Here is a 25,287-nt window from a genome sequence, read left to right as displayed (position 1 = left end):
CTGTCCTTTGAACAAATGCTGGTAATACGGTCGTATCGATAGACGCATGCTGGCAGGCAATTGTACCGCCCTAACCCCTAGGAGGTAAAATTGCAACAATACTCGGTATCTGTCCGATACCCGCAGTGTAGTTCTCCGCTTCAGCTTAACAGGACAGCTTGTTCCATTGAAAGTCGCACGCCAGTCGTCACAGACAGGAGAGGGCTTGCTTCGTGCTACAAACCTCGTTCACTCATTTACTGAATCATGTATGCTCTCCGATTAGATCTCAAATTAGCTCAGCTAATTGACATTCCCCGACTTGTTAAGCTAACATACATCTCCAGTCAATAGACGCCGCCCTGCCTTGATCGCGGGCACTAAATAGCTGATCTCCGCTCAATCACGAAGACTCCATCTCTTGACATAATCCGACGACCTCTCCGCATGGTCGTCAGATAAATTTGACAATGCCGGCCAAATCACGATTTACACGGTTGGATGCATTTGCCAAGACGGTTGAAGATGCGCGCGTTCGAACCACGTCTGGAGGAGTGATCACCATCGCATCGTTGCTGGTTATCTTCTGGCTGGTATGGGGAGAATGGGTGGACTATAGGCGCGTGGTGGTTCTGCCCGAATTGGTGGTGGATAAATCAAGAGGTAGGGGGGACTCTTCTTCTCCTAAGAACGTGGAGAACGAAGTGAGGCTGACTACATGACTGTTGGCGCAACGTAGGAGAGAAGATGGAGATCCACCTGAACATGACCTTTCCCCGACTTCCTTGCGAAATGTTGACCCTTGACGTTATGGATGTGTCAGGCGAGCAACAGACCGGCGTGGCTCATGGCATCAACAAAGTGCGACTGACCTCGGAGGCTGAAGGAGGTCGTGTGATCGACGTGAAAGCACTTGAGCTGTAAGCTTGGAACCCCTGGTTTCCCCTTGGTGGCTATTGCTAACCATCATCCTTTCAACTCAGCCATTCTTCAAAAGAGACCGCTAAGCACCTTGACCCCGATTACTGCGGCGAATGCGGTGGTGCACCCGCGCCTGCGGGTGCCATCAAGCCTGGCTGCTGCAACACTTGCGAGGAGGTTCGCGAGGCCTATGCGCAAAAGCAATGGGCCTTTGGCAAGGGAGAGAACATCGAGCAGTGTGACCTGGAGGGATATGCGGAGCGCATCGATGCACAGCGTCGGGAAGGCTGCCGCCTCGAGGGTGTCCTGCGCGTGAACAAGGTGATTGGCAACTTCCATATCGCACCTGGACGCAGTTTCACTAGTGGAAACCTCCACGTGCACGACCTCGCGACGTTCTTCGAGCCCAATTTGGCTGAGGACGAGAAACACACGATGACCCACGAAATCCACCAGCTTCGATTCGGACCCCAGCTGCCTGACGAGCTGTCAGATCGCTGGCAATGGACAGACCACCACCACACGAATCCCTTGGATAACACTCGGCAGGAGACCAGCGAGCCTGGCTTTAACTTCATGTACTTTGTCAAGGTGGTATCGACTTCGTATCTCCCCTTGGGCTGGGATCCGCTTTTCTCGTCTTCCATCCACAGCGCCTATGACAAGGCCCCACTCGGTGCTCACGGCATTGCCTACGGAGCCGAGGGCAGCATCGAGACTCACCAGTACTCGGTGACCTCCCACAAGCGATCTCTGCGGGGCGGGGATGCCTCCGACGAAGGTCACAAGGAGCGACTGCACGCCGCCAACGGTATCCCCGGCGTCTTCTTCAACTATGACATCTCCCCTATGAAGGTCATTAACCGCGAGGCTCGCCCCAAGACATTCACTGGATTCTTGACCGGAGTCTGTGCAATTGTTGGTGGTACGCTGACTGTGGCGGCTGCCATTGATCGTGGGCTGTATGAGGGAGTCAACAAGATGAAGAAGCTTCATTCTAGTTGAGGATATTCGCAGTGCATTCCGGAGATCAGTGATACGTTAACTTTAGAAAAAGAAGAAAAAAGACAAGAGACACCAGTAGAACATCAAAAACCAAAGGGAAACCAAGCAGCTGCGCAGGAGCATCAGCAAGGCAGGGCACTCAGGCAGTCCACCTCAGGCGTTTTCAGGTTCATAGTCGGTACACATGCTCATCTCTATTGCCATTTTTGATTAGCATTATTTTCAATTCAGATGAAATTGAGCATTTTGAAAAATAAGAGATTCTTTAAAGTAACCGAAATCTGCATGCATCTATAGAATATCCTAGGTATGCTCAGGTTGATGCAAGTCGAGTGGCGAGTGCCTGCATGGAATCACTGCAATGGATAAAACCAAACCAAATCCTGCGGGTGTTGCTTATGACGTTATACTCACAGAACATCTCCCACCCATGGCAAGGAAAAGGTACCTCCCCGAAACACGCGACCGATCCCGTTCCTCACAAGCCTTTCCAATTTGTTCTGACCTTCAAATTATGATTTCTCACGATCCCATGATACCATGTTCACGCTGTGTCGGAATCCCAGGTTATTGTTCCGTCCACTCCAGCAAGCCCGCCCATTCCCTCGACATGCCTTGAACTCCGGGCTGTGCTATACTGCAATTCGCAGCCAGGAGTCGACCGCGCCGCTACCTCCACGCCAGTTTCCTACAACAGGGTTCGCGAAGCTGGATCCATCTGAAGCATGGGAAGAAGAGCAGCTCCCCTACTACGAAGCGAACCACTTCTACCCTGTCCGCATCGGCGAAGTGTTCTTGGACCGATACCAGGTCGTCGCTAAGCTCGGATACGGCACTTCCTCGACCGTCTGGCTTTGTCGAGATCTTCAGTACGCCTGTGCCTCGCAATAGATGCATCCAGCAGACACTAAAGCTTCAGTCACTAGGACCCATGGGTATCGCACCCTCAAAGTATGCGCGCAGGGCCACGATCCGGTGCAAGAAGTCGCCGTCTCGGAACACCTGAAGAACGCTCCAGACCACGCGGGCAGAGCTCTCGTGCGGCTAGTCCTACGGTCCTTCGTGGCGACCGGGCCCCATGGGAAGCACCGATGTCTGGTGTACAAGGCCTGCGGCATGAACATGACCAAATACATGAACGGTTGCACCCTGCCCACGGAGCTGGGGCAGCGGAGTCTCCAGCTGACCTTGATTGCATTGTCGTTTCTTCACGCCAACCAGACTGTTCACACTGGTATGTACACCGACCGAGGAACCTTCGTCGCATCGACGAAGCGATTGCGCTCTCATGCGTTGGATCTTAAGCGTTCTTGCGCTGACCACACCGAAATCAACCCCAGATGTCTCCCCTAACAACATCCTCCAGAAGATCGACGATAGCTCCATGCTCTCCGCAATGGAAGAGGAGGAGATGACGCAACCGATTGCTCGCAAAGTCCTGGCTGACCACCGGACCATCTACCGCTCTCGCGCGATGCCCGCCTGCGAGGGGCTACCCGTGCTTTCGGACCTCGGGGAGGCGCGGTTCGGCCACGCCAAATACCAGGGCGACATCATGCCGGGCATCTATCGCGCACCGGAGGTTATCCTGGGGATGGAATGGGATGACAAGGTGGATATCTGGTCGGTTGGCGTGATGGTACGTGTTTGTGATATGGAGCTATATCACACACCTCGATCCAAGTCCAAGTACACACGACCTAACGTGTATCTATGAGCGATAGGCATGGGACCTACTGCAAGACGAACACCTCTTCTCCGCCAAAACACATGGGGTCCTCTGCAACGAGCAGCATCTCGCCGAACTGGTCTCGCTGATGGGCCCTCCACCCCGCGCATTTATTCAGAGGAGTAGCAAATGTGCCAGGTATTTCGATGAACAAGGTGCGTTGCCCTGCCCCCCCCCCCCACGCTCACTTCTTCCCACACCATCCACCCGGCCTTACTGGTAACCATTGTGCTTGTTGTGAGAACTGTAGGAAACTGGAAGGGCTCGCTCCCCATCCCGCATCAATCCCTGGACTCGCGCATCCAGCACTTCCACGGTGCCGAGAAGAGACTCTTCCTGAACTTCCTGCGACGGATCTTCCGCTGGCTGCCCGAGGAGCGTCCCTCGGCCGAGGAACTGGCGCACGATGAATTCCTGATGCAGCCGATCCTGGCGGCTAAGGAGCGGCAGACGCAGCAGGATAGCAGATAAGCCCGACGACGACTTTCCCGTGAACATAAATCAGAAGTTCGTCCGTACATAGACCATGATAATAGTGTTTACGACCCATGTGATGTTCTCTTCGTAGTTTCACTCGAACAAGTGACCAAAACCAGTTAGTTGCCTTTCATTGCCCCATTCCCAACCTTAGAATACCCTGCACAACTCCAAGTCAGGAACCCGCACCTAAACCGAGGTTACCAGCCCCAATCTACCAACCAGATCTAACACACTCTCTTCTCCAACCACTCCATAAACGAGACCACACTTCCCCCTGAACAACAATGTAATCCCATCAGTATCTCTGCTACGATAATGCCAAATCGTGTTCGTCGAGGTAGGTACCTCGAGCCGAATCCGACCCCCAGAAGATCAAAAAGATGTATAGGGTTAACTTACGGTCAGCGCCCTGGCTACCTTTACACACATTCCAGAGTCGCGCGTGAATGAGCATAGCAAGGCGGATTTCGACCCCATCATCCGGTCAGAACACCTGAGCAGTAGGTACATATTACCTGACAAGCTACAGTCTAGGATCCAACACCGAACTCGCTCAAAGAGGGGAAACACACACACACACACACACACACACACACACAAAAAAAAGGCAAGGTGCAGGACTGCAGGCAGATCATTTATAGTACAGAAGGGTGGGGGATCGTTCGTGATTGTACTGGCACGGGAGACTCACAGTATCGATGTTTTACAGTCTTTGATAGCCGATCAGGAATGACCGTGTGAATGTCAGATGCTCAGATACTCAACGCATGCGACAGTGATGTCGATGGGGAGTTTCAATCCAGCTAATGCGCTATCCAGCTGCTAAGTACTCGATGGTCTTACTGAGGGTTTCCGGGATTTGAGTACCATCCCGGATCGAGGATAACTTTTCAGTTCCTGATAGGATACGTGGTGAATATAGGTGCTGGTGATTATGGTACTACTAAGTACAGATAGTGATGAAGAGGGTGCTGTCAAGGATGCGTGGCGGGCTTTACACTGGAGGGGTGCTGGCCGCTACACTACGCTTCGCCGGTCTCTATTCCCTCTTCACATGGACGCACGCTCGAGCATGCCTACGCCATAAGACACATAACTACCTCGATAATTCACAGCAACAGGTGTATCGTTGATAAGTGTGAGACAACCGCAGGACAACCAAACAAAGTTGTCTTCCGGAACGTCAAAGCACTTCTGAAAGCCAAGAGCAGCGGTACTGTTAAACGCCCTGGAGATATCCCTAGACAATAAACGCCGAGTGATGCTGCAAACGAAACGTCGCTATTCAGAAAATTGAAGACAGCAGTGCACCAACCAGGTTTCTCGAGCTCTAGCTCTTTAAAGATCCACAGTCAAATGAAAGAACAAAGAAAGCAAGATAGCAACGAGAGGTCGACGCTCTAATACCTTAGCAAGATAAGGAAAAATGAAATGAGAACGATATGTGGGGTTTGGCCAGGCCGACAGTTCGTTTCACACACACCAGTGGTACCCTAGTAGTGACTGGCGTTGGCATTGCCGAAATAACCTGTTGGCTGTCCGAGAGATTGAGTGTGATGATGTACGGGGGGCGTCCGTGACTTTTGTGCCGCAAAGTATTGCCCATACCACGACTGACGCCGCGGCTCCTCGGGATGGTAAGGCTGGTTGAGAGCATCCCAAGTCCGACTGGCGGCAGGAAGGTTGTACACACTGTAGTGGTTGTCCTGGCCATAGAGCTGAGGTTGAGTTTGTGCGGGCGTGGGCGGCTGCTGCTGCTGCTGCTGCTGCCAATGTTGCTGGCGCTGGGCAATGGCATGCTGCACCATTTGATTGGAAACCCCCTCGCGGATGTTCTTTTTCTCCCGCTCTCGAGCATCAATAGCCCCAACCAGACCCATGGGGTTGACAGGAGTTACCTGCGGCTTGTGCCCGCCAGGGAAATCAAGAAGCGGAGCGCCGGTCATACGAGAGATATGCTCCTGCTCTCGAGCCGACAAATGCGAGGAAAGCTCGTTATAGTTCATGACAGTACTAGCCCCACGGGATTGGGGACGCGCTGGACCCTCCCGGTGGCCAGATGATTGCGGCTGTAGCCTAGAGCCGCCCGTCCAGTCTCCGGACAAGGGCCTAGGGAGAGCTGGCGCCAGATTTGTGGTTGCTGAGGAAGAGAGAGTCCGGTGGTGCGCATGCAACGGTGGGCTGGGAGCCGATCGTTGTTGCACAAACTGCTCGGGTGTGAGTCGGCCAGGTGTTGTTGGGCGCGGTGCAGCCATGCCCGGCTGCCACATCATGCTGGGTGACCTGGAATGTGAGCGCTCCATGTGGGGCGTGGGACCTTGCTTTTCTGTCGAGTTAGATTCACTCCGCCCATGACCGGATTTCTTGAAGGTTTCTGAGGTAGTGGGGCGTGCAGTGGTAGGCATCAAAGTCATTGTTGGCCCGAAGTCGATAGTAGGAATGTCGGCAGTGCTCTTTGGCTCTGAAGACTGCTCAATAGAGTAATGTGCGTCGCCGATGACAAAGTCTTTCGTATCCGGCACCGTTCCAACCGTCTTCTTGACTCCCATCCTAGGCCGAGGGATTGATTTGACAGAGCGTTTGCTGTATACAGATCCGCGTGTGCTAGCATAGTCAGGGGAAGCAGCCGACTCATCATCATAAACACTGTCCTCATCTGGACGGGAATCTTGGTCTCGAGATGTGAACGATAGCTGGCGGTTCCCAACCCAGTTCAGAGCCTCTTCGTCCACAGTGTGGCGAAGATCATCGAAGCTGGGCTCTCCAGCAGCACTGGAAGAGTCTGGCTCGCCAGCATATTGCTGAGGCACGGGCTTTCTCTTGACGGCCTTTGCGGTATCCAATCGTAGCCCGCGTGCCTTGGGTATAGCCAACGGTGGCCCAAAAGCATTAGAGCGGGGATCAATAAGCGAAGATTGTTGTAGGGTGTTGCTCCGGCCTATTGCCTCCGGATTCACCCAGTCTGCGTAGTGCTCAACAGTTTCGCTACTCGGGGTGGGCGGACTGGGTTGGCTAGTCTCCCCGGCTGTCGTTTGACTGTGCGCCGCCAGGTCGGAGCCCAGACGGCTCAACCCTCCAGAAGCAGCCACGAGCTGTGTAAGCGTGGCGTCTGACATCCTGTTATTGACTTTTCTAAGATCAGGGGATGCTCGGGGTCGAGTAGGGGGAACTTCTCCCGGTCCGTGGGTGAACGCAGGCGGTTGCACTACTGGTGAAGGAGGGGAAACAGGGCGGAGCTGTTGGCCAACAGCTTCCGCCGCAAGTTCCGCATGAGCGTGTGGCTCGGCCTCCCCACTGCTACGGTCACTTCCGCGGGGACGTTCGTCGCTTGGCGCAAGATCGTGAGCAGATGAGGGCGGAGAGCTCTCACTGAGAGACACAGACGCCTGCGTCTGAGAAGCAAGCCCGGTGAAGTCAGAGGCACCGCGAGCGTGATGAGCCGGCGATACAGGATCACTCTCCGCCACCTCGGGGACAATAGCATCGGTGGACTGATTATAGCCTTGTCGATGTTCGGGAGAAGAGGGTATGCGCTGGGTAGCTCCAGCGCGGACATTATTGCCTTGACGGCTTGGAAGACTGGACCGGAAGCGTGGCTTGCTTCCAGAAACGCTACTCGTTCGGCTTCCAGCTGTTGCCATGCGGCGTGCAGTGGCTTCCTTGAGCTGCTTTCGCCATTCCGCCTCGCTCCAATTCTGACTTCCCGGTGTCTGCATGAGACTTGAGATATCCAGGATATCCAAGTAACCGTAGCGACGCCGGTTAGGGAAGGCAAACATGATACTTTTGATATGGTTCGTCGCGGCGAGCAGCCGAGTCGGCCGCCCGTACAGATTGAAGGTGTCAAAGGTTGGTATGAGAAAGCGGAGCATCATTTCGAAGCCAGAAACAGCTGGGTGGACTTCAGGCATAACAAACACAAACCCCTCGGACGTGGATTCTGGTTGCGAATGAACGGTGATCGTTCCTTCTATTTTGACTAGAGTCGACTGTTCGATCAACGGCTTCGATTGTGGATAGATGGCAAAAGCAGCATAAGCGTCCGTAATAGTGGCAATTGGTGTCGCTTTTTTGGTCTTCTTCGTCTCGTAGAACTTGATATGACCTGTGACTAGTCGAGGCGCGCGATCGTATGCCGATTTCTTGATGGATTTCTGTGCCTTCTGGAACTCCTTTTCATTTGGGGGAGTGACAACGAACCAACATCGCCTCCAGGGCGTACCAGCACCGAATCTTACACGGGCCCAGTCTTCATGTTTGAAGCGGTTGCGCTCGAGAATATGTTTGACATTATTGAGAGTCTTCCCTTTGCCGGCGATGATCGAGCCAGTGTAGGCCTCATAGAGGGAGGTGTGCTCAAACAGGGCCAGCCGTATAGCGGCAGTCCATTGTGTCAAAGAATGAAAGGAGTTGAAATGGAGGAGATACCGATTCTGGCCCGCGGAGCATATGCTTAGTATGTTTTTCAGTGACTTGACCTGTTGGTTTCGAGTTGGTAACGTTTCGAGCTGGATCCGCGGATGTCAGTCAGTGTTGGGCCTGGACCAGTGCCGGTTCGAAACGCCAAGAGGGGGGGGGGAAGGTTGCGCCGATCCTACCATTTTAATCGAGGCATCCGCCAAATTGATGAATGTTGGGCGAACGTCACCATCGTCTCCCGCCTCGTCCAGCGCTGCGGCATCCCAAAGAGAAAGAGCTGTTCCAACGAGTTGCGCATAACACTCCACCCATTGTCGGTCAGAAGAAGGCCGGCCGTCTGCACGTTTCTGATAGTTAGTGCCAACTCCAACCTTAATGAGCGTCGGGAAGCCACGTACGTATATCTAAGTCGTTCAGCTTCAAAAAATAACCTTCGTGATATAATTTGTTGGCATGACTGTTCAGATGACTGAATATGGGCTGAAGTTCTGGCGGTGTGTCTTGCGAAAACTCCACTAATGGTGGATTGTGTGAAAAATAGGTCGAATCGGGTCGTGACGAGATCCGTCGTTCTGCATTGGAAGTACCACTAATCGGCGAGGCATCGATGGGCGACGCGGTGTCTGGCGTGGGGGGATCAGTCCTGAACGGGGGATTGTTCAAAGTGACTGAAGCTGAGGCAGTCCGATGGTGTTGACCGGGGTTGTCTTTGCGAGAAGAGCCGCCAAAGACGGACATCAACGATAGCACTGGGGATAGAAGCCCAAATTAGTACAGCGACTCCTAGACCAGGGGGGCAGCGGGGTTTCCTACCACGCGAGCGACCCATGATGTCGAGACTCCGGGGTAAAATCGAAAACCGGACCGAGATAAAGTTGGGGGGAAAGAGCAGTCTGGTTGCCAGCTAGAGACACCACGGCTCGCGCAAACGAGAAAGCCGGCGGGTGGTACGGTGCGACGAAGGAGGAAAAACGAGAGAAAAGAGAAGTGGAGGCAAGATGTCAACTGAGACCAGCTCCTTCGCAGCGTTCAGATAGCGCGACAACGGATGTCAGGGCCTGCCAAGACTAGGAACGGCGGAAGTTTGCCCGTTCCATGAAGTTACCGGCAGTGAATGTTGGAAGCGAAAAGAGCGGAGGAGGCAAACAATAGCGAGGGAGGCGTGTAGTCAGCGCACAAGCGCCTGTGACGAGGCCACTTGACGTCTAAGTTCCGTCCGGCGAGTCAGCGGGTCGGTCAGAGGAAGAGATCGCGGGATGTGGTTCTCTGAGGTGCTGGGTGTTGCGTGAGCGACACGGAGGCGAAGGAGAAACAGCGAGGGACGATGCAGTGGATATAGAAGTCGCAAGGTGAATGGAACATAGATGGAAGGAGAGAGGAATAAAATAAAAAGCGAAAGAGGAAGAAGATTGCACCAAGTGAGAGGGACAACGTACAGGACCAAAACGACAGAAGGGAAGGGGGGGGGAGAGGGGAGGATGATGCTTTTGCCCGGTGGGTCTGGAGGTTTGTTCACAGAGTGGTAAAGTGTAAGAAAGAGTCTCGCAAGTGTACTCCGGAGTAAGTGTTGGGGGGACCTTTCAGGAAAGTGTGTAACAGCTGACTGGCCAAACAGTCTTTTGTCTGAGACATCCCAGGTAAAGCGGAAACTCTTTCAACACGAAAGATGGTTACTAGTCAGTAAATGAGTATTTCAATGAGAAATGAGAATAAAATTGCAAAGTACGGAGGCTGGCGTCATCCATTGCATGTACACTTTGTCCCCTTCGGTTTTAGCTCCCGCATCTCTTCCCAGTAGTTTACTTCGTACTTCGTACTCTCTGCCCCTGTCTGTCTGTCTATCATTCCACAATGATCGCCAGAGAGGCTGCACTGCAGCACCTTAGCAACCTACTTACCTACACGGTACCCCTCGTGGATTAATTATCAGATGATAGCAATCAATATTTGAGCATTGCGATCATGATTATTGTTTTCTCATTACCCAAATGGCGCCTCACTCTTTTTTTTTTTTTCTTTCTCTCTCTCTCTCCCCCGCGTAACCGAAGTTCCGGGACACTTTGGAGGCTGCTCCAAATATAGCAACAATCCTGCATGTCTTAACCACGGCGATCGGAACTGATCCGCTTGCCTTTTTCGCTTCGATTCTTTGCTTCTTTGGCCTCCTACTCTCCACGAGGAAGAGCCAGAGAGGCAAGCAACAGTCCTGCCAAGCATATTCGAGCCTTGCATTACTGGTTGGTGGGCCATTGGTCCCTGTTTTGTTTTCTCTCTTCCAGGAGTCCAGGAGTCCTCGAAAATTGACCCCGGGGGATTTCCCTGAGACAAATTACACACAGTCAGCACGGCGTACCCACGGAGTACTGTGTGTTAACTACCTTACCTAATAAGTACTTAACCCTCCATTCGTGGAACTGAAGGTTCGGAAATGATAGCACTGCCACACAGGCGGGCTAGTGGGGTTTAGTTTATTTATTACAGTGATTATTTAAATTGATTCCCGTGCCACAGAGCATCAGATGGTCTTGCCTGCACACGCTTTTGGGGTTCTCCGTCAGGTGCCAAATAACTGATCATGATTGTTTTAACACTGAGACCCAAAGTCAAATACTGTGGCTACCTATCAATATCTCAAATGAGCAGCACTCTCAGCTTTTTCAATCTACCGTAGTCTTTCTGCGGAACACCACCATTGACGGTCTATTCTTGCCACTGTGTACCGTACGCAGTACTCCGTATGTCTCACGGATAACCAGCAAGTTCCACCAACGGCCAACGCCGCGACGCCATCGTGTGAGACCTTTCCCAATCCATCTTAGGCTGAAATTCCAGACCCCTCACAGGCTCCGAACGCAATGAAATCTCCCTGCCTTATAACAGGATTATGAATGACCTTTTGCTTGGCACTTGCTTGGAAGATTGATCAATCGCATTATATGAGTTCCTCTGGAGGGCAGATGACGATTTTAGATCTGCTCAAACACCTACGCAGTTGTTCAATCTAGATGTGATGTTAACTAACAATCTGTCTCAGTGTCTCCTGGACGAAGGTGGTCATTGACTGTGGAGTAGTTTCAAGTAAGCTAGCTGCTGGTAGTTATGCAGTTCAGACCGTCTACAGTGAGAGATGTTCTGCATATAACCAGATCTCCTCGTATGTCATTTACAGGGCATATACTCAGTAAGTCCTCGAAATAGCAGCGTTTCCAGTATACCGCACCGATCGAACAATATCCTCTTGCTAGTGAGTCCGTGCATAGAGATTGTTTTTGTTCTACTGCATGATCAAGACCACTTCGAACAATGGCCGTGCCATTCGTTCCGGGACGTTCAAGCCGTAGCCATGCACATTGACCCCAGGGGCAAAACGAAGGCTCCGCTCTGCTGGCGTGGAGACGAGTGGGGACTGGGTTTATGCTTGATACTGTTCCGTGCGAATGCCGGAAATTCGGCTGTCAGTCTCTATGTGACTACATTCAGCCTGGCTTGTTAGGTGCTGCAATCCGGTGGGGCAAGCATCTGCAGATTGGCCGGGGGATCGACGAGACATACGTTGCTTTCAACCCAAGATACTGTAGTGTTCAGCAGAGACTCCAAACAATCCGAGAAGGGATTGGCCGATGGGGGAAAAGGGCTATCTGCCTTTTAGCGCGTGAGGTGCTGCAATCAAGAGGGCATTACATGCTTTTATCTGGTACACTCGCTTCGCACAACAATAAGCATCCGATTCATATGTCTAAGCAGCAGAGAAAACCGAGTCTTGAAAGAGAGGAAGCAACCCCAACGCGGAGCGTATTTCTCGTTTCCATGCATTTGGGGCTATACCAACGGCTGCACATCTGCGGGACCCCATTATGAGTGTACCTTCTGCTCGATGACTGTGTGATTAGTTCAACTGACATATCCCTTCAGTCAATCCACACATGTTCGTTCACACGGAGCTCGCACTGATACGGAGCGCCATGTCGGTAACTTAGGCAAATTCCGGACAGAGACTTACTGAAACTCGGAACCATGAAAGAGGCGTCATTGGATTGGCAAGGTTCACTGTCTGTGTGTGCAGAGAAAGACATAGAAGTTCAACCCTCAAGTCAATCCACATATTGTCATTCCCCAGCCTGTTTCCAGTTCTACTTGCAGCACCGGCTGATCTTTACACCAAATATTCTCTGACATTACTCGCCTCCTGATACTTGGCAGCCCTAAGCACCGATTCCATTTGTCGAACAATTCTTCCATGTGGTCAGGCTCGCAGATGGATGCATCGTTGTGCCTGAAGAAGCTTCATCGTCTCAAAGAGTTCAAGAGGAGCTTGTTTTGCTGCTTGAAGAGAATCGCTTTCGCTATGGTTGTCAGTCAGGCCAGGGATGATTATCTAGGGGACAAAATCCTCGACCTTTTCGCAGCATCCGTCAGAATACATATACTCAGTGACATGGCGTATGTCCCGGAATTACTGTGTCATGGTACCTCATAGGCACCCGGGAATGCTGCAATAATGCTTTTGCACCCCATGTGTCGTGCGTGTTGAGGACGCAGGGAAACGGAAAGTTGGTGAGCTGGGGCTGGGCTACTCGCTCGGGGCGAATTCCTGGCTTCCGGTCCGCCCTACCCGTCCATTATGAGCCTGAGATCTTCAAATCGCGAACGTTGGTGCCATGATTCTAGGTCTTTGGTAGGGCTATTCATGCTATATAGTTCGGAGATCTTCGTCATTTTTCTAGGGGTGGACGTCATTAGTGCTAGGAAAGAAACACGGACCTTATTGGATAGAAATGTCTTCAGACGAGAGCACTCAATTCCTTCTTAGTAGTGATATGCTGACCAAGTTGAGTCTAAGAAGGCTTGTCATCATTTCTCATCCCACCGACCTGGTGGTGATGAGCCTCCAGCTGATCTCTACAGACTTCTGAGAGAGTCTGCTGTCTCGCGTGTCGAGCTGTGGGACGAAAGCCACCCATGGCTAGTCATCAAACACAGGGATGTGTGCGAAATTCTCACTGACTTGCCTCTATTTGAAGAATTCACGTTTTCAGGAATAACCGAAAGGTGAGGACAATGACTCTAGTGGTGAGAAGGAATAGGTTCGTCAGCGTGAAGATAAATGTCATCTGCCTCGCCCTTTAAAACCAACGTTCACGACGCAAGTGAGCTCTCTGGTTAAGGTGAGGCGGGAGATGTCAGCTTCACAGAGCAAGGCATTCTAAATGAATACCTTGGGTATCATGTGAGGCCTCGTGAGGATATCACACATACAGTACCTCTCATTATGTATTGAGATAGTCACCAGTGGTATTCAACGCATGCCTTATCAGATATTAGATGCAGATTAGTGACTCTTTGATACAACCGAGATGAGTACTCGTTATGGACGGATCTTTGCCAGGCTCCCAAATGAAGAGATAGGGAACGATTGTTCATCCCTTTTCATATCTATTAACGGAGCCTTTCTTTGTTTCCTTGTAAGCGCTGCACATGGTGGAATGGGCCCACCCGGACTCTCTGGAGAATGGTTTTGACTGTGAAATAGTAGTGAATTAGTACATAGGATATTTGCTTAGAGAGTGCATCCTCAGGACGCCAACAACAGGCATGTCGACTCGGCGATGACTGGAGGTGAAGCGGAGCACCTCAGGTTCACTGACAACCTTCGCTTCAGCTATACTACGTGTTATCCTGTTACATTTATTCTGATGCTTCCAATCACCATCTCCAGTTTGTATTTTGCTTCCGGAACGTTGTCATATCCCACATATCCTTTCCCTTCCTTTTGGCATCCTACATATCAGGATATTGTCTTTTAGACACAAACACAACCTCCTTTCTCTTCTGTGACCTCTCTACTCATCTCCAGATTGCCTGTGTCTCCCCGAAGCGCCACGGTCTTCTGACTGGGCCTTCGGGGGATTTGCAGCGCTCCTAATCTGCAAGCTTTTGTCTGGCTGCACTTGGTCTTTTTGAAATCTCTACACGGCTTAGCTGGGGTCTATTGAGTCAGTTACTTAGCATTGTAAACCTGGAATCCCGGTTGTCATGGACTATTTTTCCTATGTTCCGGGGGGCCGCAATGTGGTAGGACCGCAGCCGCTGGATATCATTGTCGATGAGCCTCATCACAGTGCGATGATTGAGGAGAAGAACCAGGAGATCGTTGCGGCCGAGTGTGAGAAGCTTGATCAGTTGATTGCTAAGTTCACGCGAGGCTTTGATCCATCTATCTTCCGCAACGAAGTCATCTCGGCCCTCCCACACCTCGCAGGCTCTGCTTTCCCAAGCAACCATGTGCATCTTCTGCTGTTGCTCTTCGCCACAGATGCGGAGGTGCAAGTTATGCAGGTGGAGCTTGAGAAGTGGACCTTGCAGCGTTACGAGGACGTGTTCAAGCGCTACAGGGAGGTACTTGAGGATTTCCTGCCGCGGGTCGAGGCAAATAGTCTCGATGAAACGTACTTTGCAGCCGAGATCGAGACTTTGCGACGACTGCTTGAACCTCTGCGTGGAGATTCCACTCATCCGGTCTACTGGCTTGGTTCTCGACGTGCAGATCCAGGCCAAGCTCGACAGCAGCTCGAGGCTGCGACCACGGTGATCAATGCGTTCAAGAAGGACTTGATTGCTGCTCTGCATTTCGGACCCCAGGAGCGTAAGTCAGACAGTGGCAACACTTCCTCCCTGCCGGACCAGACTAGCATGCAAGAGGTGCTCACTAATGACTTACAGGTGAATTCCCCAAGCCGCTTCCAGTCTCCGTCGAACGCTCTGCCTTGGTTAGCATAAAGCAGCTGCGTATTGACGCATGCAAGGACACTCTGCAATGGGATGAGTACAATAAAAGCACTCTGGTCTTCACTCATTTTCATTCGGCTTACAAGGCACTGATTTGCAGAGACAATTCGGACAAGGCCCGTAATTTAGGTTGGCTGCCACCTGCAGTGATGGTCGCTCCCCGTGCGTCGAGTCCGCATGCAGCTGTGGGGGATCTTGCCTACTGGCCGCTCAGACAGGATGAGAAGCGCATTTACGATCTCTTGATCCGCACCGCAATCTGGCTGGCACTTGCAAGAGGTCTCCCCGCAGTGCATCTATTCTGCGACATTGTTCGAGTCTTTACCTTTCACAAACCACCTAAAGATGCAAGCCTCGCAGAAGTGGCGTACCTGCGTCGTTTGACCCAGCTGCGCATGCCTGTAGAAGAAGAAGAAGAAGAAGAAGCAATTCACCCCGAGACTCAAATCCCACTGACTTTCCAGAACCCGTCATTGACAACCAGCAATGACACTTACTTCAAGGACGTCTGGAAGTCGGACAAGAATCTAGAAAAAGATCTGGCACGGCACGTCACGCTCACTGGATTGAAAACGGCCAAGGATGTCCGCGACTCCAGACCCCTTCCGCCTCGCCGCTCGTTCCAGCAGCAGGCACAACTGATCAAAGATGCTCTCACTGTTCAGAAGGGCTTCGACGATATGTGGCCTAAAGAGCCGGTAAGCAGTTCATTCCTACATCTGAAGACCCACAGCTAACCCTATCGGATACAAATCATAGATCCCCCTTGTGCGATCCCGTTCGGTCCCTATTCCTACTCCTGCACCTATCCCCAGACCTCAGTCTAAGGCTGAGCTACCCGATATCTTCGACGGAGAGGAGTACATCGCAGTCCTCCTTTGAGCGACGTCAACCAGAATAACCTCTCACTCGATCAGATTGCACTTATATCTCCTTCATCTCCTCAGAATCACGCAACGTACAATCCAAAGACATCACATACGATTGCCTCAAACACACGAGTCATATCGCATACTTTCGTCCGAAGTTTGTCAAGTACTCGAACACACCAATAGGACAAACGGATAATACAAAACATCTATCCCCTTAACTACACTCACACTTTCCCAGCCATCCAGCCAACCCAGGACTACGTCCCCGCATCTTCAGCATCTCTTCTACCTTTTTTCTACCTCTTTTCGACAGTTCTTGATCTATTTCAGGAAACAACATGCCAGTGCACTATTACTCATCCGCTACATGTGACGCCATTCAGAGGCGAAGCTTTCTTTGGGATGCAACTTTGCCAGGAATCGAGGTAAAAACTTCAACAGAAAGGAAGCGGAAGAAAGAGCCAGGAATGTTATCCAGGGTTCTTGGAGGGATTGCTATCTTTTTTATTTTTTTTTTTTTAAAAAGTTCCATAGCACTGCGTCTTTCATGTATCTAACCTAGAAAATTGAAGACGAAGAAAGAGAAACGGAATTCCTAGAGTGGACTGAGACCATTGCATGATGGTACATGGTCTGCCCTGCGGAAATGCCTTTTCCTTTCTGCGGGCTTGGTTCATGAGTTCACCGGTCCCGGCGGGTGACTTGAACCTTCATCGACAGAGAATCTGGAGATAGGGCTGTTACTCAGTGCACATGACATTTGGGACTGTCTGCGTGGCAGGTTTGAGCTGCTCTGCCGGACTTTTCACATGTACTACCAAAGAATTCAATAGTGCTGCCGGTCCCGCCTGTTGGCTTGGAATTAGGGCTTTGCATCGAGATTCTTGTTCCGCCTTTGTGCAGAAATCATGTGCCTGTTCCGGTAAGCCGGTGAACTCTGCCGGAGGTGGATGTAGTACATTCACCATGAGTCTTCAACTAGAGGCTGTTGATGCTGTTGTCATTGCTGTTTTCTTGATAGCCTACTCAGATTTCCCTTGCCTGCGCTGATGTTTACATTTACCTACTTACTTGTGCAAAGCTACCGGTGGCTGACCACCCTTCCAACTTTGCAATGTGTCTGGAGATGGGCTGATGAAGCAGTATCTGAGAACATGGCAGTCACGTCAACGGTCACAATATGGAAGTATCGATCATAGCTAGTTCCCACTTTCATAAGTTACATAAAGAAAACACCCGAAATAGTTATCTAGATCAGTCCAAACCCGAAAAAAAGCACTTTTGTTTTTATCCCGCCATGCTATTAAATTCCAGTAAAGGGTCAATCATCGCCAAATCATCAACTGTGGGATTCGCCGCACTGGGTATCTTGGTATCAATATCGTGCATCATGTCGTCATGAGGGAGAAATTCTCCCGTCGAGTAAGCGCCGCCGCTGCCACCATCATACTGGACCACCGGGCCTGCAGCAACCGGTTTGCCGTTGGGATTGTACGGCTCATACCCGGGCCCTTCATCGTCGTTGTCAAACTCCAGCCCATATAACCCAAACAAATCTCCCATCATGGCCGCCGCCGCAGCATCACTGGTGGTAGACTGTCGCTCGCCATTATCCGCCAATAGGGCTCGCTGCATGAACAGATCCCGGATTTCATCTTCCGAGCATCCGTGCTTGCTTCCCATATGCACCCAGAGATCGTAGTTCCGGTGAAAGCGATGCGCGCATCCTCCCTCTAAGCATGGAATCTGGCGTCCCGTTTCCTCGGCGTAGCCCGCGCCCGTTAGTGCCGCCAACGCCGACGGTCCCGCCCCTGCCGTGCCAATGGTCGTCTTCGGTGCCAAGCCTAACCGGCGGCGCCGTTCTGCCTTGGCGTTCGGAAACCCCATGTGCGCCGTGCGAATGTGTTCCTCGAGGGCTAGTTTGCTCCCGTAGCGCTTGCCGCAGCCGTGAGCGGCGCCGCCGGGCCAGCCGGCGACGCGCTTCGAAGCGGAGAGGTCGGTTTCGCCGCAGACGAATCGTTTCTCGCCTTGATGCACGGTACGGACGTGCACGGTCAGGTTGCCCTTCTTGGTGAAGCTGCTGTCACAGCCGGGGACGGTGCAGGGGAAGACCTTGCGGTCCGAGAGGGGAACGTTGCCGTGAGCAACCTCAAGGTGGCGGCGGAGCTCGCGTGTCGTGGAGCAGGTGAGCGGGCAATGGGGGCATTGCGGTGGATGGGCGGCGCGGATGTGGGCTTGGAGGAGGGCGTACGTTGGGAACGTTGCTGCGGTTGTGGGCGTTGTCGTTGCAGGGGAGCTCGTGGTGCTAGTGGCAGTCTGTTCATTATCCGCTCGTTGAGCACATTCGGCGCAAGTAAAGCGTTTCTCGGTGTGAACCCGGCTTTCGTGCGCGCGGAGATGTCCAGCCGTATCGAATGCCATGGAACATTGTTGGCCCGTGGTTGGGTCAACGTGCGTACACGGGAAGGGCTTCTGGTGTAGGTGGACGCTCAGGATATGCTTCTGCAGGGTCGTGTGTTTTCGGAAAGTCTCGTCGCAAGGCGGATATTCCGTGCACCGATACTTGTCCCGGCCATCGTGCGCAGCCAGATGTCGTCGGAGACGCGAGCCGGTCACAAAACTCTTTCCGCAGCTAGGGCGATCGCAGACGTAGTCTCGAACCCCTGTGTGAGCACTTTTCACATGATGGTTCAAATGTGACGCTCGAAGGAAGCTTTTGTCGCAGCCGTCATGGGGACACTGGAAGAGGCGCTCGTTGTTGTGGGAGCGTAGATGCTCTTGAAGGCGTGCTGGACGGTTAAATGCCTTGGTACAACCGTCGAAGGGGCAGTGGTGAGTTTTCAGTTCGGATGGGTATCTGGACGATGTTGTGGACATAGGTGTTGCTGGAGTTTCATGAAGACTGTCCTCCACTTCACTGTCACTATCCGATAACGCATACTCGGCGTCAGAGTGCTTTTCCTGATAAATCGGGTCTGAGATGAGAGGATTAGCATTGCGTGCTATCGCAGGAAGGGCGGTATACTGTCTAGCCTACCGTCATCATCGTTAAGCGTTGGCAGCCCCTGCAACCTTTTAGGGCTAGGGAGTTCCCCGGTAGCCTTTCTTTTCAGGCTCATTTTCTCGTCATCCGCTACCTCGTCTATCCAAAATGCTAAAATAGCATCATAAGGATGATTAGATGGAAGACGAAGGACGAGCAGGAGACAAACACAGAAAAAGGAAGCCCTGCAGATTGAATTTTGCCAAAGCGGTGAAAAGATACTGCCCCAGAACGGACTAGCGCCGGTCGAGAAGACAGGAACTTTTTCCGCCTTTTGGAGGTCGGCAAACTACGATTTCTGCACCTCAACAAAGCAAAGGCTGTCGCATCACTCCTTCTCTCGCTTCACCTGTTCCGGTCGCGGTCCCGGCACCTCTTTTCGTTCAAATACACGGCCAACTGTCTTTTAAGGATCTTGACTGATTCTCGATCGGCACCATGTCTGACTACGGCGATCACGGCGATGAGGATAAGTAAGAGCTTCCTCGATATGGCTTGCAGCTAGCATTGCGCACCTCGGGATTTGCGCAGCTGGCGGTTGGCTACCTTCCGATCTAGAGAGATTGTATGATGATCTGACTTCGATCTTCTCCTATCTTGCAGCTACGACTACGAGCCCGCGGAGCAGGAGTACGATGACAACGAGCCTGAGGACTTCATCAACCCCGACGATCTGGATGGCGCTGAGGGAGCCGAAGATTATGGCGACTCGTATGAGCCAGCCGTGAACGGCGACCGTGTGGTTGTCTCAGGCGACCCGAATGCCGGTTACTCAGGCAAGGTGATGGAGCAGGCGCGCGAGAAGAAGGTGCCCAACGATCAGCGCACGACGACCCCATATATGACCAAGTACGAGCGGGCGCGTGTCTTGGGTACCCGGGCTCTGCAGATCAGGTTGGTTTCGAACATGTTCCCGAACAGGCTGTCAGAGGACTGGGTGAAATTGACCGTGACATCAGTATGAACGCTCCGGTGCTTGTTGACCTCGAGGGTGAAACGGATCCTTTGCAGATCGCCATCAAGGAACTCAACCAGAAGAAGATTCCTCTCATCGTACGGAGATATCTTCCGGATGGCTGGTAAGCGCGACGTCTCACGCGAGCAACCAGTTTCGAGTGTCGTATCTAACTCTAGTCACCAGGTATGAGGACTGGACATGCGAGGAGCTGTTGTAAAAATGGTGGAGACGGTACGGAAGGTTGTACATTGATAAATGGTTTTCTGTTTTTTCTTGCTTCATAATGGTCACGGTCTAAGTATTTATCTCTTGGGCAGCATAGCGTTTGGAGTTTCGGGGTAGGGAAGCAAGCCAGAAAGGCTTGAGCAATCCCTAGGTCACTAGGACGAGCGCAGAGAAAAAAAGACTCACAAGGATAATGCACTGCAGTATATAACGGTAAAATGAAAAAAAAAAATCCATTCATGTCGACAGAGTTGTACTGAGTCTCATTTGGACGTATAGCTATTTCTGGCGTGTCACAATACCAACTGCCCATTTACCGCAACTTGGACTTAGTTAATAGTAGAGGTAGTCGCAAATAGAACACTTGAACAAGTCGAACTAGCCCGTCGCATTGCTGGTGCTGTACATACAGTACACGAGGCATTCATGCATAGCGACATATGATGCATCATATCAAGCACGATGCGCCAGCTCACCACCGCAACCCCGTTGTGTCATTGTATCATTTGTACGAAGTATTCGCAAATAGAACTTCAGGCATGTTTCGAACTGACCTGGCCATTAAACACTCTGATGTCGAGTCGTTGACTGCAGTCGAGGTGCAATTTTTTTTGCATTGGCTAAGCGAGAAAACCTCCGTCGTACTTCGCCTTGCCGAATCTAGTAACCTCTGTTGAGTGTTGACACATTCTAACCTCAGTCACTCTCTTCTTCTCTGCCTCATCGCCGCCATAAGTTGTCTTTGCTCTGTATCTCTTCAATGAAGATGCCAGCAATATCCAGGAACATTATATTGCGAGGCAGATGGCCGGGATGACCTGCCTTTTCGAGGGATGTGGAGTAGTTCAGTGAATAGTAAGTGTGCGTGCGTTGCGTGTCTGAAAAGTCGGTTCGTGCCGCGGCTTTGATCGTTGACTCATGATCCACCAGGCTTTCCTCCCCAGCCAGTGCCTGCGCAGAGTCAGTGTAACCTGCTGCATCAGACTTTCAAAATAATTAGACTAAGTTAGTCTCGTGCTTCAGAAGCTGAGATTCGAGGACTCTTTCTCCGCCTGGATAAATCGGCACGCTGCTGACCCTTGTTCCTTACCAATCTGCACTTGGATCGGCCTGCTAATGCATCAGCTCCAGGCCATAAAATGGCCATAATGAAATCGTTCAAACGCACGGCAGTGACGGCACAGGTTCATGCATCTCCTTCAGTCCAGGACTAGGATCGGGTTATGGCTCAAGCCCCTCTTTCCTGTCATCTGACGAACACTTCCTTGAAGCCATAATAGAACTTCCAAGTATCGTCGAGATAAGATGCGTCGGCCTCTGGCCCCTGGGGTAATGGGCCTCCTCCTCCCTCCCCGGCAAGAGTCTCCATCTGCATATCCGGAACCCACCCGCAAGACATCCAGTAGGATGCCTCCTTCAACGGAGCTGTCAGGCCATTGGTACCATATTCACTCTTTACTGGTTGTTTTACCATCTCCAAGTCGCTGGAGTCGACACGGCTCCATGTTAGAGTGGACCCCTGGACGGCTTTTTTTTTTCTTGTGGAGTCTGCTTCTTCTACTTTTCTAGCTTCCAAGCTCGATCCTAGGGCGTGGCCCCTCCCTGGTGAGTTTTTGGACCGAGAAAAAAATACATTATTAATCACACTACGCTCCCACATAACTACTGTTTCAATTGTCTTTAAATTCTAGGTTTAGCAGTGCCTGATATTTATCGACGGAACCTCTATATTGTGTCATCGTACGACCGCCGGCCGTGTTCAGATCTCAAAACGCTGTCGGTCTTTCCCTCTACCTTGCCTCTGGCGCTGACTCTCCGCTTGACGATTATCTCGGCCCCAAGCATAATCGTGGTGGAAGATGGGAACCAATGCTGATATAAAGGAGAAGGTCTCCGTGGAGTCTCCCAGCACCACTAATCAGAATGGCAGCAACACGATCACTCCTCTGTCGGACGACAAAGCCCCAGAGCCGACCTTTGATACCGGTCTCATTTCTTGGATTCAAGTCATAGGGTCCTGGTTCTTGTTCTTCAACTCATGGTATGTTTTGCGCTCACATATCGCGTTGGTCGCTTTGCGAGCTGCTGACTTGGATTAGGGGAGTGATCAACACCTGGGGTGCATACCAGACATACTATGAAGAGAATACATTGAAGCATATGTCCTCTTCCTCGATTGCCTGGATTGGCTCGCTGCAAGCCTTTCTGCTGATGCTTTTTGGGGTGGTAACGGGCCCTCTATTCGATGCAGGATACTTCCGTGCGCTCCTTGGGTTCGGAACCATCATGCTTCCCTTCAGTCTCATGATGACCAGTCTTTCTACTAAGTTCTGGCAATTGATTTTATGCCAAGGAATCCTACTCGGTCTTTCCGCCGGTTGCCTCTTCGTTCCCTCTGTCGCCATTCTACCTCAATATTTCAAGCAGAAACGAGGATTGGCGAACGGACTGGCAGCCTCGGGGAGCAGCATCGGTGGCGTGATTTATCCCATCATGTTTGATCAGTTACAACGGCGGGCTGGCTTTGAATGGGCTACTCGAGCCGTTGGCTTTTTGTCTTTTGGAACCTGCTGCATTTCGTTCTGTCTCATGCGCATGCGATTCCCTCCGAAAGAGAAGCGAAAGCTTGTCCAGCTGTCTGCGTTCAAGGAGCCAGTCTTTGCCATGTTCTGCATCGGTATGTTCCTGGGCTTCCTAGGATTCTATAACTTCCTCTTCTATATCCAATCGTACGCCATTGACACTAAGATCGTTGACGCCAACCTGGGCTTTTACCTGCTTGCCATGCTGAACGCGGGCTCAACTTTCGGTCGAATCTGTCCCAACTTCATTGCCGACCACATTGGACCGATGAACGTACTTCTGCCTGCTGCCACAGGAACTGCCATCCTGGCTTTCGCATGGATCGGTGTGCACAATGTCCCCGGAATCATCGTCCTGTCTGTTCTATACGGTCTCTGCTCCGGTGGTTTCGTCTCGCTGCCGCCTGTGGTGATGGCCTCCATGACCAAAGACATCCGCGACCTGGGAACTCGGCTTGGTATGCTCTTTGCTGTGACTTCGGTCGGTCTGTTGATCGGAACTCCTATTGGCGGCGCGATTCTCAGCAACACCGGGCAATACCTGGGGGTGCAGCTCTTCACTGGATGCTGTCTTATTTCCTCCTCGGTTATTTTTGCAGCTCTGCGATATTCTCGCACCGGTCCTCATTTCCTGGTACGGGCTTAAGATTGTCTCACGGAGTACTAGACGATGCATTACATCTCCACGAGCTGTAGACGATCATGTCTGGATTATCTATTTAGCATGCTAGTCTAATTTTCAGCATACTGATTTCCACGATGTTACTCGAACCGCATGCTTTAGCGATACCATTCATTTGCATAATCTTCAATGGGAAGGCAGGCGTTACTGATAATAGAATATGAGTTCGCGTCGCGAAGATAGTACTCTTGATATTTTTGGTTTCCCACGTGATACATACCTACGATGCATCCAAAATCACTGATCTTGATTCTCGTTCCGATTGAGCACAACGTCCAGCTTCCCTACTCGCTTGTTTCTTAATGCATAAAACTTTGGCCACGATCCACTAACACACCTTGTTGTTTTATTATCAATTATTCTCATAAGGATCACCACCTAACTTGAGTCGAAGTCATCAACGCCTCAACACCTAGCTTCTCGAAGATACAAGCGATAGCGTCTGTCGCTGCTAAAATTCCCTCATCGACCTTTGTATACTTACACATCGCTGTCCGTACAACGACTCTAATCCCCGAGTGTCCCCCCATCCCACTTCCTCTCCTCGCACGATCACGAAACATCCACCGGATCCACCAAGAATTCCTCCCCTTTCTCCCGAACATGCTGCAAATTCTTATCGCGACTGCACGGCTTGCGCATATCGAAGGCATCCTCGCCCGTCTCTGACATCCCCGACGGATCATCACTATAATATCCCACGACTCGCCGGAAGACCGAATACCTGCGCAAAATCAGGACGTAAGCCAACACCGTTCACAACACACACACACACACACACACACACACACACAATGCTCCAAAAGACAGAAGATTGAGACACATACCCCATGCCCTTATACATATCCACCGCGACCTTATTCCCGGCGCGCACATACAGATCCACGAACCAGGCGTCATTGATATCGGAGCCCCGCTCGAGGCGCTCGGTTAGGCGCCGCGCGTGGCCCAGCCGGCGCCATGCGGGCGCCACGGTCAAAACGGTGATGTGGCCGTGCCAGGGTGTGTAGTGTTCCGAGTGGCGCATGTGGGCGGGCTGTTCTTCGAGTTTGCCCATAACTGTTGTTTTTGGGGGTGTCTGGGTTAGTTTGATGTAGGGTTTGCGCTTTTTGCTTGTGCACTTTTTGCTTCTTTTGGGGGTTTTCTTCCCTTCTTTTCTTTTTCTTTTGTTTTTTCGCGGGGATAGAGAGGAGGGGGGAAGGTGTTTGCGTACTGTAGCCGACAATTCCTTCTTGACGATCTTGGACGCTGCTGAACAGGGAGGGCCAGCGCATGAGGTAATTCAGATAGAAGCCCAGGTCATAGTTTTCGGTCAATGGGTCGAGATTGGTGAGGTTGAGGGAGAGGAGGTCCGTCGGGGACATGCGGCGGATGGAGGACATTGTGGCTGGGGATGGGAGTTATGATAGTTTTGAGGAAATTGGGATCATATGAGAGATATAGAGATATGAGAAGGAGTCAATGAGAATGGAGGAAGAATAGAGCAGCAAAAGATTGTGGAGTGAGAGAGCTGTCAAGGTCCACAATCTATAGATTTTTGGTGCGGGGAAGGATTGAGGGCGATGAAATCAGAGGGGCTCTTGGGCGGCGGGCGGTGAGCGGCGGG

General features: G+C 51.6%; 8 protein-coding genes across 8 annotated transcripts; 5 read left to right on the top strand and 3 right to left on the bottom strand.

Annotated features, from left to right (window-relative positions):
- The first annotated feature begins 149 nt into the window (after nucleotides 1-149).
- Nucleotides 150-2,147, top strand: BP01DRAFT_331830 (retrograde cargo receptor ERV46). Its single transcript, XM_025573060.1, has 4 exons — nucleotides 150-248; nucleotides 327-642; nucleotides 719-899; nucleotides 963-2,147. Exons 2-4 carry the CDS (start codon nucleotides 450-452, stop codon nucleotides 1,903-1,905), a joined length of 1,317 nt encoding a protein of 438 aa, XP_025436048.1. The 5' UTR covers nucleotides 150-248; nucleotides 327-449; the 3' UTR covers nucleotides 1,906-2,147.
- A 196-nt stretch (nucleotides 2,148-2,343) lies between these two features.
- On the top strand, nucleotides 2,344-4,168 carry BP01DRAFT_310395 (CMGC/CLK protein kinase). Its single transcript, XM_025572415.1, has 5 exons — nucleotides 2,344-2,774; nucleotides 2,832-3,139; nucleotides 3,246-3,544; nucleotides 3,630-3,789; nucleotides 3,885-4,168. The coding sequence occupies exons 1-5, from the start codon at nucleotides 2,446-2,448 to the stop codon at nucleotides 4,103-4,105; spliced, it is 1,317 nt and encodes a 438-aa protein (XP_025436047.1). The 5' UTR covers nucleotides 2,344-2,445; the 3' UTR covers nucleotides 4,106-4,168.
- Nucleotides 4,169-5,607: 1,439 nt separating this feature from the next.
- Nucleotides 5,608-9,362, bottom strand: BP01DRAFT_378669 (PH domain protein; the record flags this gene model as incomplete). Its single annotated transcript, XM_025577079.1, has 4 exons — nucleotides 5,608-8,622; nucleotides 8,713-8,870; nucleotides 8,932-9,282; nucleotides 9,347-9,362. 4 exons carry the CDS (start codon nucleotides 9,360-9,362, stop codon nucleotides 5,608-5,610), a joined length of 3,540 nt encoding a protein of 1,179 aa, XP_025436046.1.
- Nucleotides 9,363-14,656: 5,294 nt separating this feature from the next.
- Nucleotides 14,657-16,056, top strand: BP01DRAFT_286057 (uncharacterized protein; the record flags this gene model as incomplete). The annotated part of the gene is made up of 3 exons (XM_025571455.1): nucleotides 14,657-14,929; nucleotides 14,960-15,176; nucleotides 15,254-16,056. The coding sequence occupies 3 exons, from the start codon at nucleotides 14,657-14,659 to the stop codon at nucleotides 16,054-16,056; spliced, it is 1,293 nt and encodes a 430-aa protein (XP_025436045.1).
- A 1,311-nt stretch (nucleotides 16,057-17,367) lies between these two features.
- Nucleotides 17,368-19,383, bottom strand: BP01DRAFT_352605 (C2H2-type zinc finger protein). Its single transcript, XM_025573981.1, has 2 exons — nucleotides 19,229-19,383; nucleotides 17,368-19,166 (listed from the first exon to the last, which is right to left on the bottom strand). The coding sequence occupies exons 1-2, from the start codon at nucleotides 19,308-19,310 to the stop codon at nucleotides 17,479-17,481; spliced, it is 1,770 nt and encodes a 589-aa protein (XP_025436044.1). The 5' UTR covers nucleotides 19,311-19,383; the 3' UTR covers nucleotides 17,368-17,478.
- Nucleotides 19,384-19,526: 143 nt separating this feature from the next.
- On the top strand, nucleotides 19,527-20,631 carry BP01DRAFT_352604 (DNA-directed RNA polymerase core subunit RPO26). Its single transcript, XM_025573980.1, has 4 exons — nucleotides 19,527-19,707; nucleotides 19,838-20,128; nucleotides 20,194-20,313; nucleotides 20,376-20,631. The coding sequence occupies exons 1-4, from the start codon at nucleotides 19,673-19,675 to the stop codon at nucleotides 20,407-20,409; spliced, it is 480 nt and encodes a 159-aa protein (XP_025436043.1). The 5' UTR covers nucleotides 19,527-19,672; the 3' UTR covers nucleotides 20,410-20,631.
- A 1,645-nt stretch (nucleotides 20,632-22,276) lies between these two features.
- BP01DRAFT_370640 (MCT family MFS transporter) lies at nucleotides 22,277-23,645 on the top strand (the record flags this gene model as incomplete). Its single annotated transcript, XM_025576620.1, has 2 exons — nucleotides 22,277-22,458; nucleotides 22,517-23,645. 2 exons carry the CDS (start codon nucleotides 22,277-22,279, stop codon nucleotides 23,643-23,645), a joined length of 1,311 nt encoding a protein of 436 aa, XP_025436042.1.
- A 408-nt stretch (nucleotides 23,646-24,053) lies between these two features.
- Nucleotides 24,054-25,202, bottom strand: BP01DRAFT_352600 (peptide alpha-N-acetyltransferase complex B subunit NAT3). Its single transcript, XM_025573979.1, has 3 exons — nucleotides 24,895-25,202; nucleotides 24,509-24,740; nucleotides 24,054-24,405 (listed from the first exon to the last, which is right to left on the bottom strand). Exons 1-3 carry the CDS (start codon nucleotides 25,061-25,063, stop codon nucleotides 24,234-24,236), a joined length of 573 nt encoding a protein of 190 aa, XP_025436041.1. The 5' UTR covers nucleotides 25,064-25,202; the 3' UTR covers nucleotides 24,054-24,233.
- Nucleotides 25,203-25,287: the final 85 nt, after the last annotated feature.

The sequence above is a fragment of the Aspergillus saccharolyticus genome, assembly GCF_003184585.1.
Source record: "Aspergillus saccharolyticus JOP 1030-1 unplaced genomic scaffold BP01scaffold_1, whole genome shotgun sequence".
Taxonomy (NCBI): Eukaryota; Fungi; Ascomycota; class Eurotiomycetes; order Eurotiales; family Aspergillaceae; genus Aspergillus; species Aspergillus saccharolyticus.
Note: the sequence above shows the minus strand (reverse complement) of the source record. Positions and strands in the feature narration are given on the sequence as shown.

What these genes read in the sequence shown, in the direction of transcription:
- BP01DRAFT_352604 (XM_025573980.1), top strand. Translation starts at nt 19,673, where the DNA reads ATGTCTGACTACGGCGATCACGGCGATGAGGATAA. An exon ending in GATCACGGCGATGAGGATAA is followed by an intron (nt 19,708 to 19,837) that starts GTAAGAGCTTCC and finishes CCTATCTTGCAG; the next exon opens with CTACGACTACGAGCCCGCGG. An exon ending in AGATATCTTCCGGATGGCTG is followed by an intron (nt 20,314 to 20,375) that starts GTAAGCGCGACG and finishes TCTAGTCACCAG; the next exon opens with GTATGAGGACTGGACATGCG.
- BP01DRAFT_352605 (XM_025573981.1), bottom strand. Translation starts at nt 19,310, where the DNA reads ATGAGCCTGAAAAGAAAGGCTACCGGGGAACTCCCTAGCCCTAAAAGG. An exon ending in AACGCTTAACGATGATGACG is followed by an intron (nt 19,167 to 19,228) that starts GTAGGCTAGACA and finishes CTCTCATCTCAG; the next exon opens with ACCCGATTTATCAGGAAAAG.
- BP01DRAFT_331830 (XM_025573060.1), top strand. Translation starts at nt 450, where the DNA reads ATGCCGGCCAAATCACGATTTACACGGTTGGATGCATTTGCCAAGACG. An exon ending in GGTGGTGGATAAATCAAGAG is followed by an intron (nt 643 to 718) that starts GTAGGGGGGACT and finishes GGCGCAACGTAG; the next exon opens with GAGAGAAGATGGAGATCCAC. An exon ending in GACGTGAAAGCACTTGAGCT is followed by an intron (nt 900 to 962) that starts GTAAGCTTGGAA and finishes CTTTCAACTCAG; the next exon opens with CCATTCTTCAAAAGAGACCG.
- BP01DRAFT_352600 (XM_025573979.1), bottom strand. Translation starts at nt 25,063, where the DNA reads ATGTCCTCCATCCGCCGCATGTCCCCGACGGACCTCCTCTCCCTCAAC. An exon ending in AGAAGGAATTGTCGGCTACA is followed by an intron (nt 24,741 to 24,894) that starts GTACGCAAACAC and finishes CAAAAACAACAG; the next exon opens with TTATGGGCAAACTCGAAGAA. An exon ending in GATATGTATAAGGGCATGGG is followed by an intron (nt 24,406 to 24,508) that starts GTATGTGTCTCA and finishes GATTTTGCGCAG; the next exon opens with GTATTCGGTCTTCCGGCGAG.
- BP01DRAFT_310395 (XM_025572415.1), top strand. Translation starts at nt 2,446, where the DNA reads ATGTTCACGCTGTGTCGGAATCCCAGGTTATTGTTCCGTCCACTCCAG. An exon ending in TGGCTTTGTCGAGATCTTCA is followed by an intron (nt 2,775 to 2,831) that starts GTACGCCTGTGC and finishes TTCAGTCACTAG; the next exon opens with GACCCATGGGTATCGCACCC. An exon ending in TCTGGTCGGTTGGCGTGATG is followed by an intron (nt 3,545 to 3,629) that starts GTACGTGTTTGT and finishes TATGAGCGATAG; the next exon opens with GCATGGGACCTACTGCAAGA.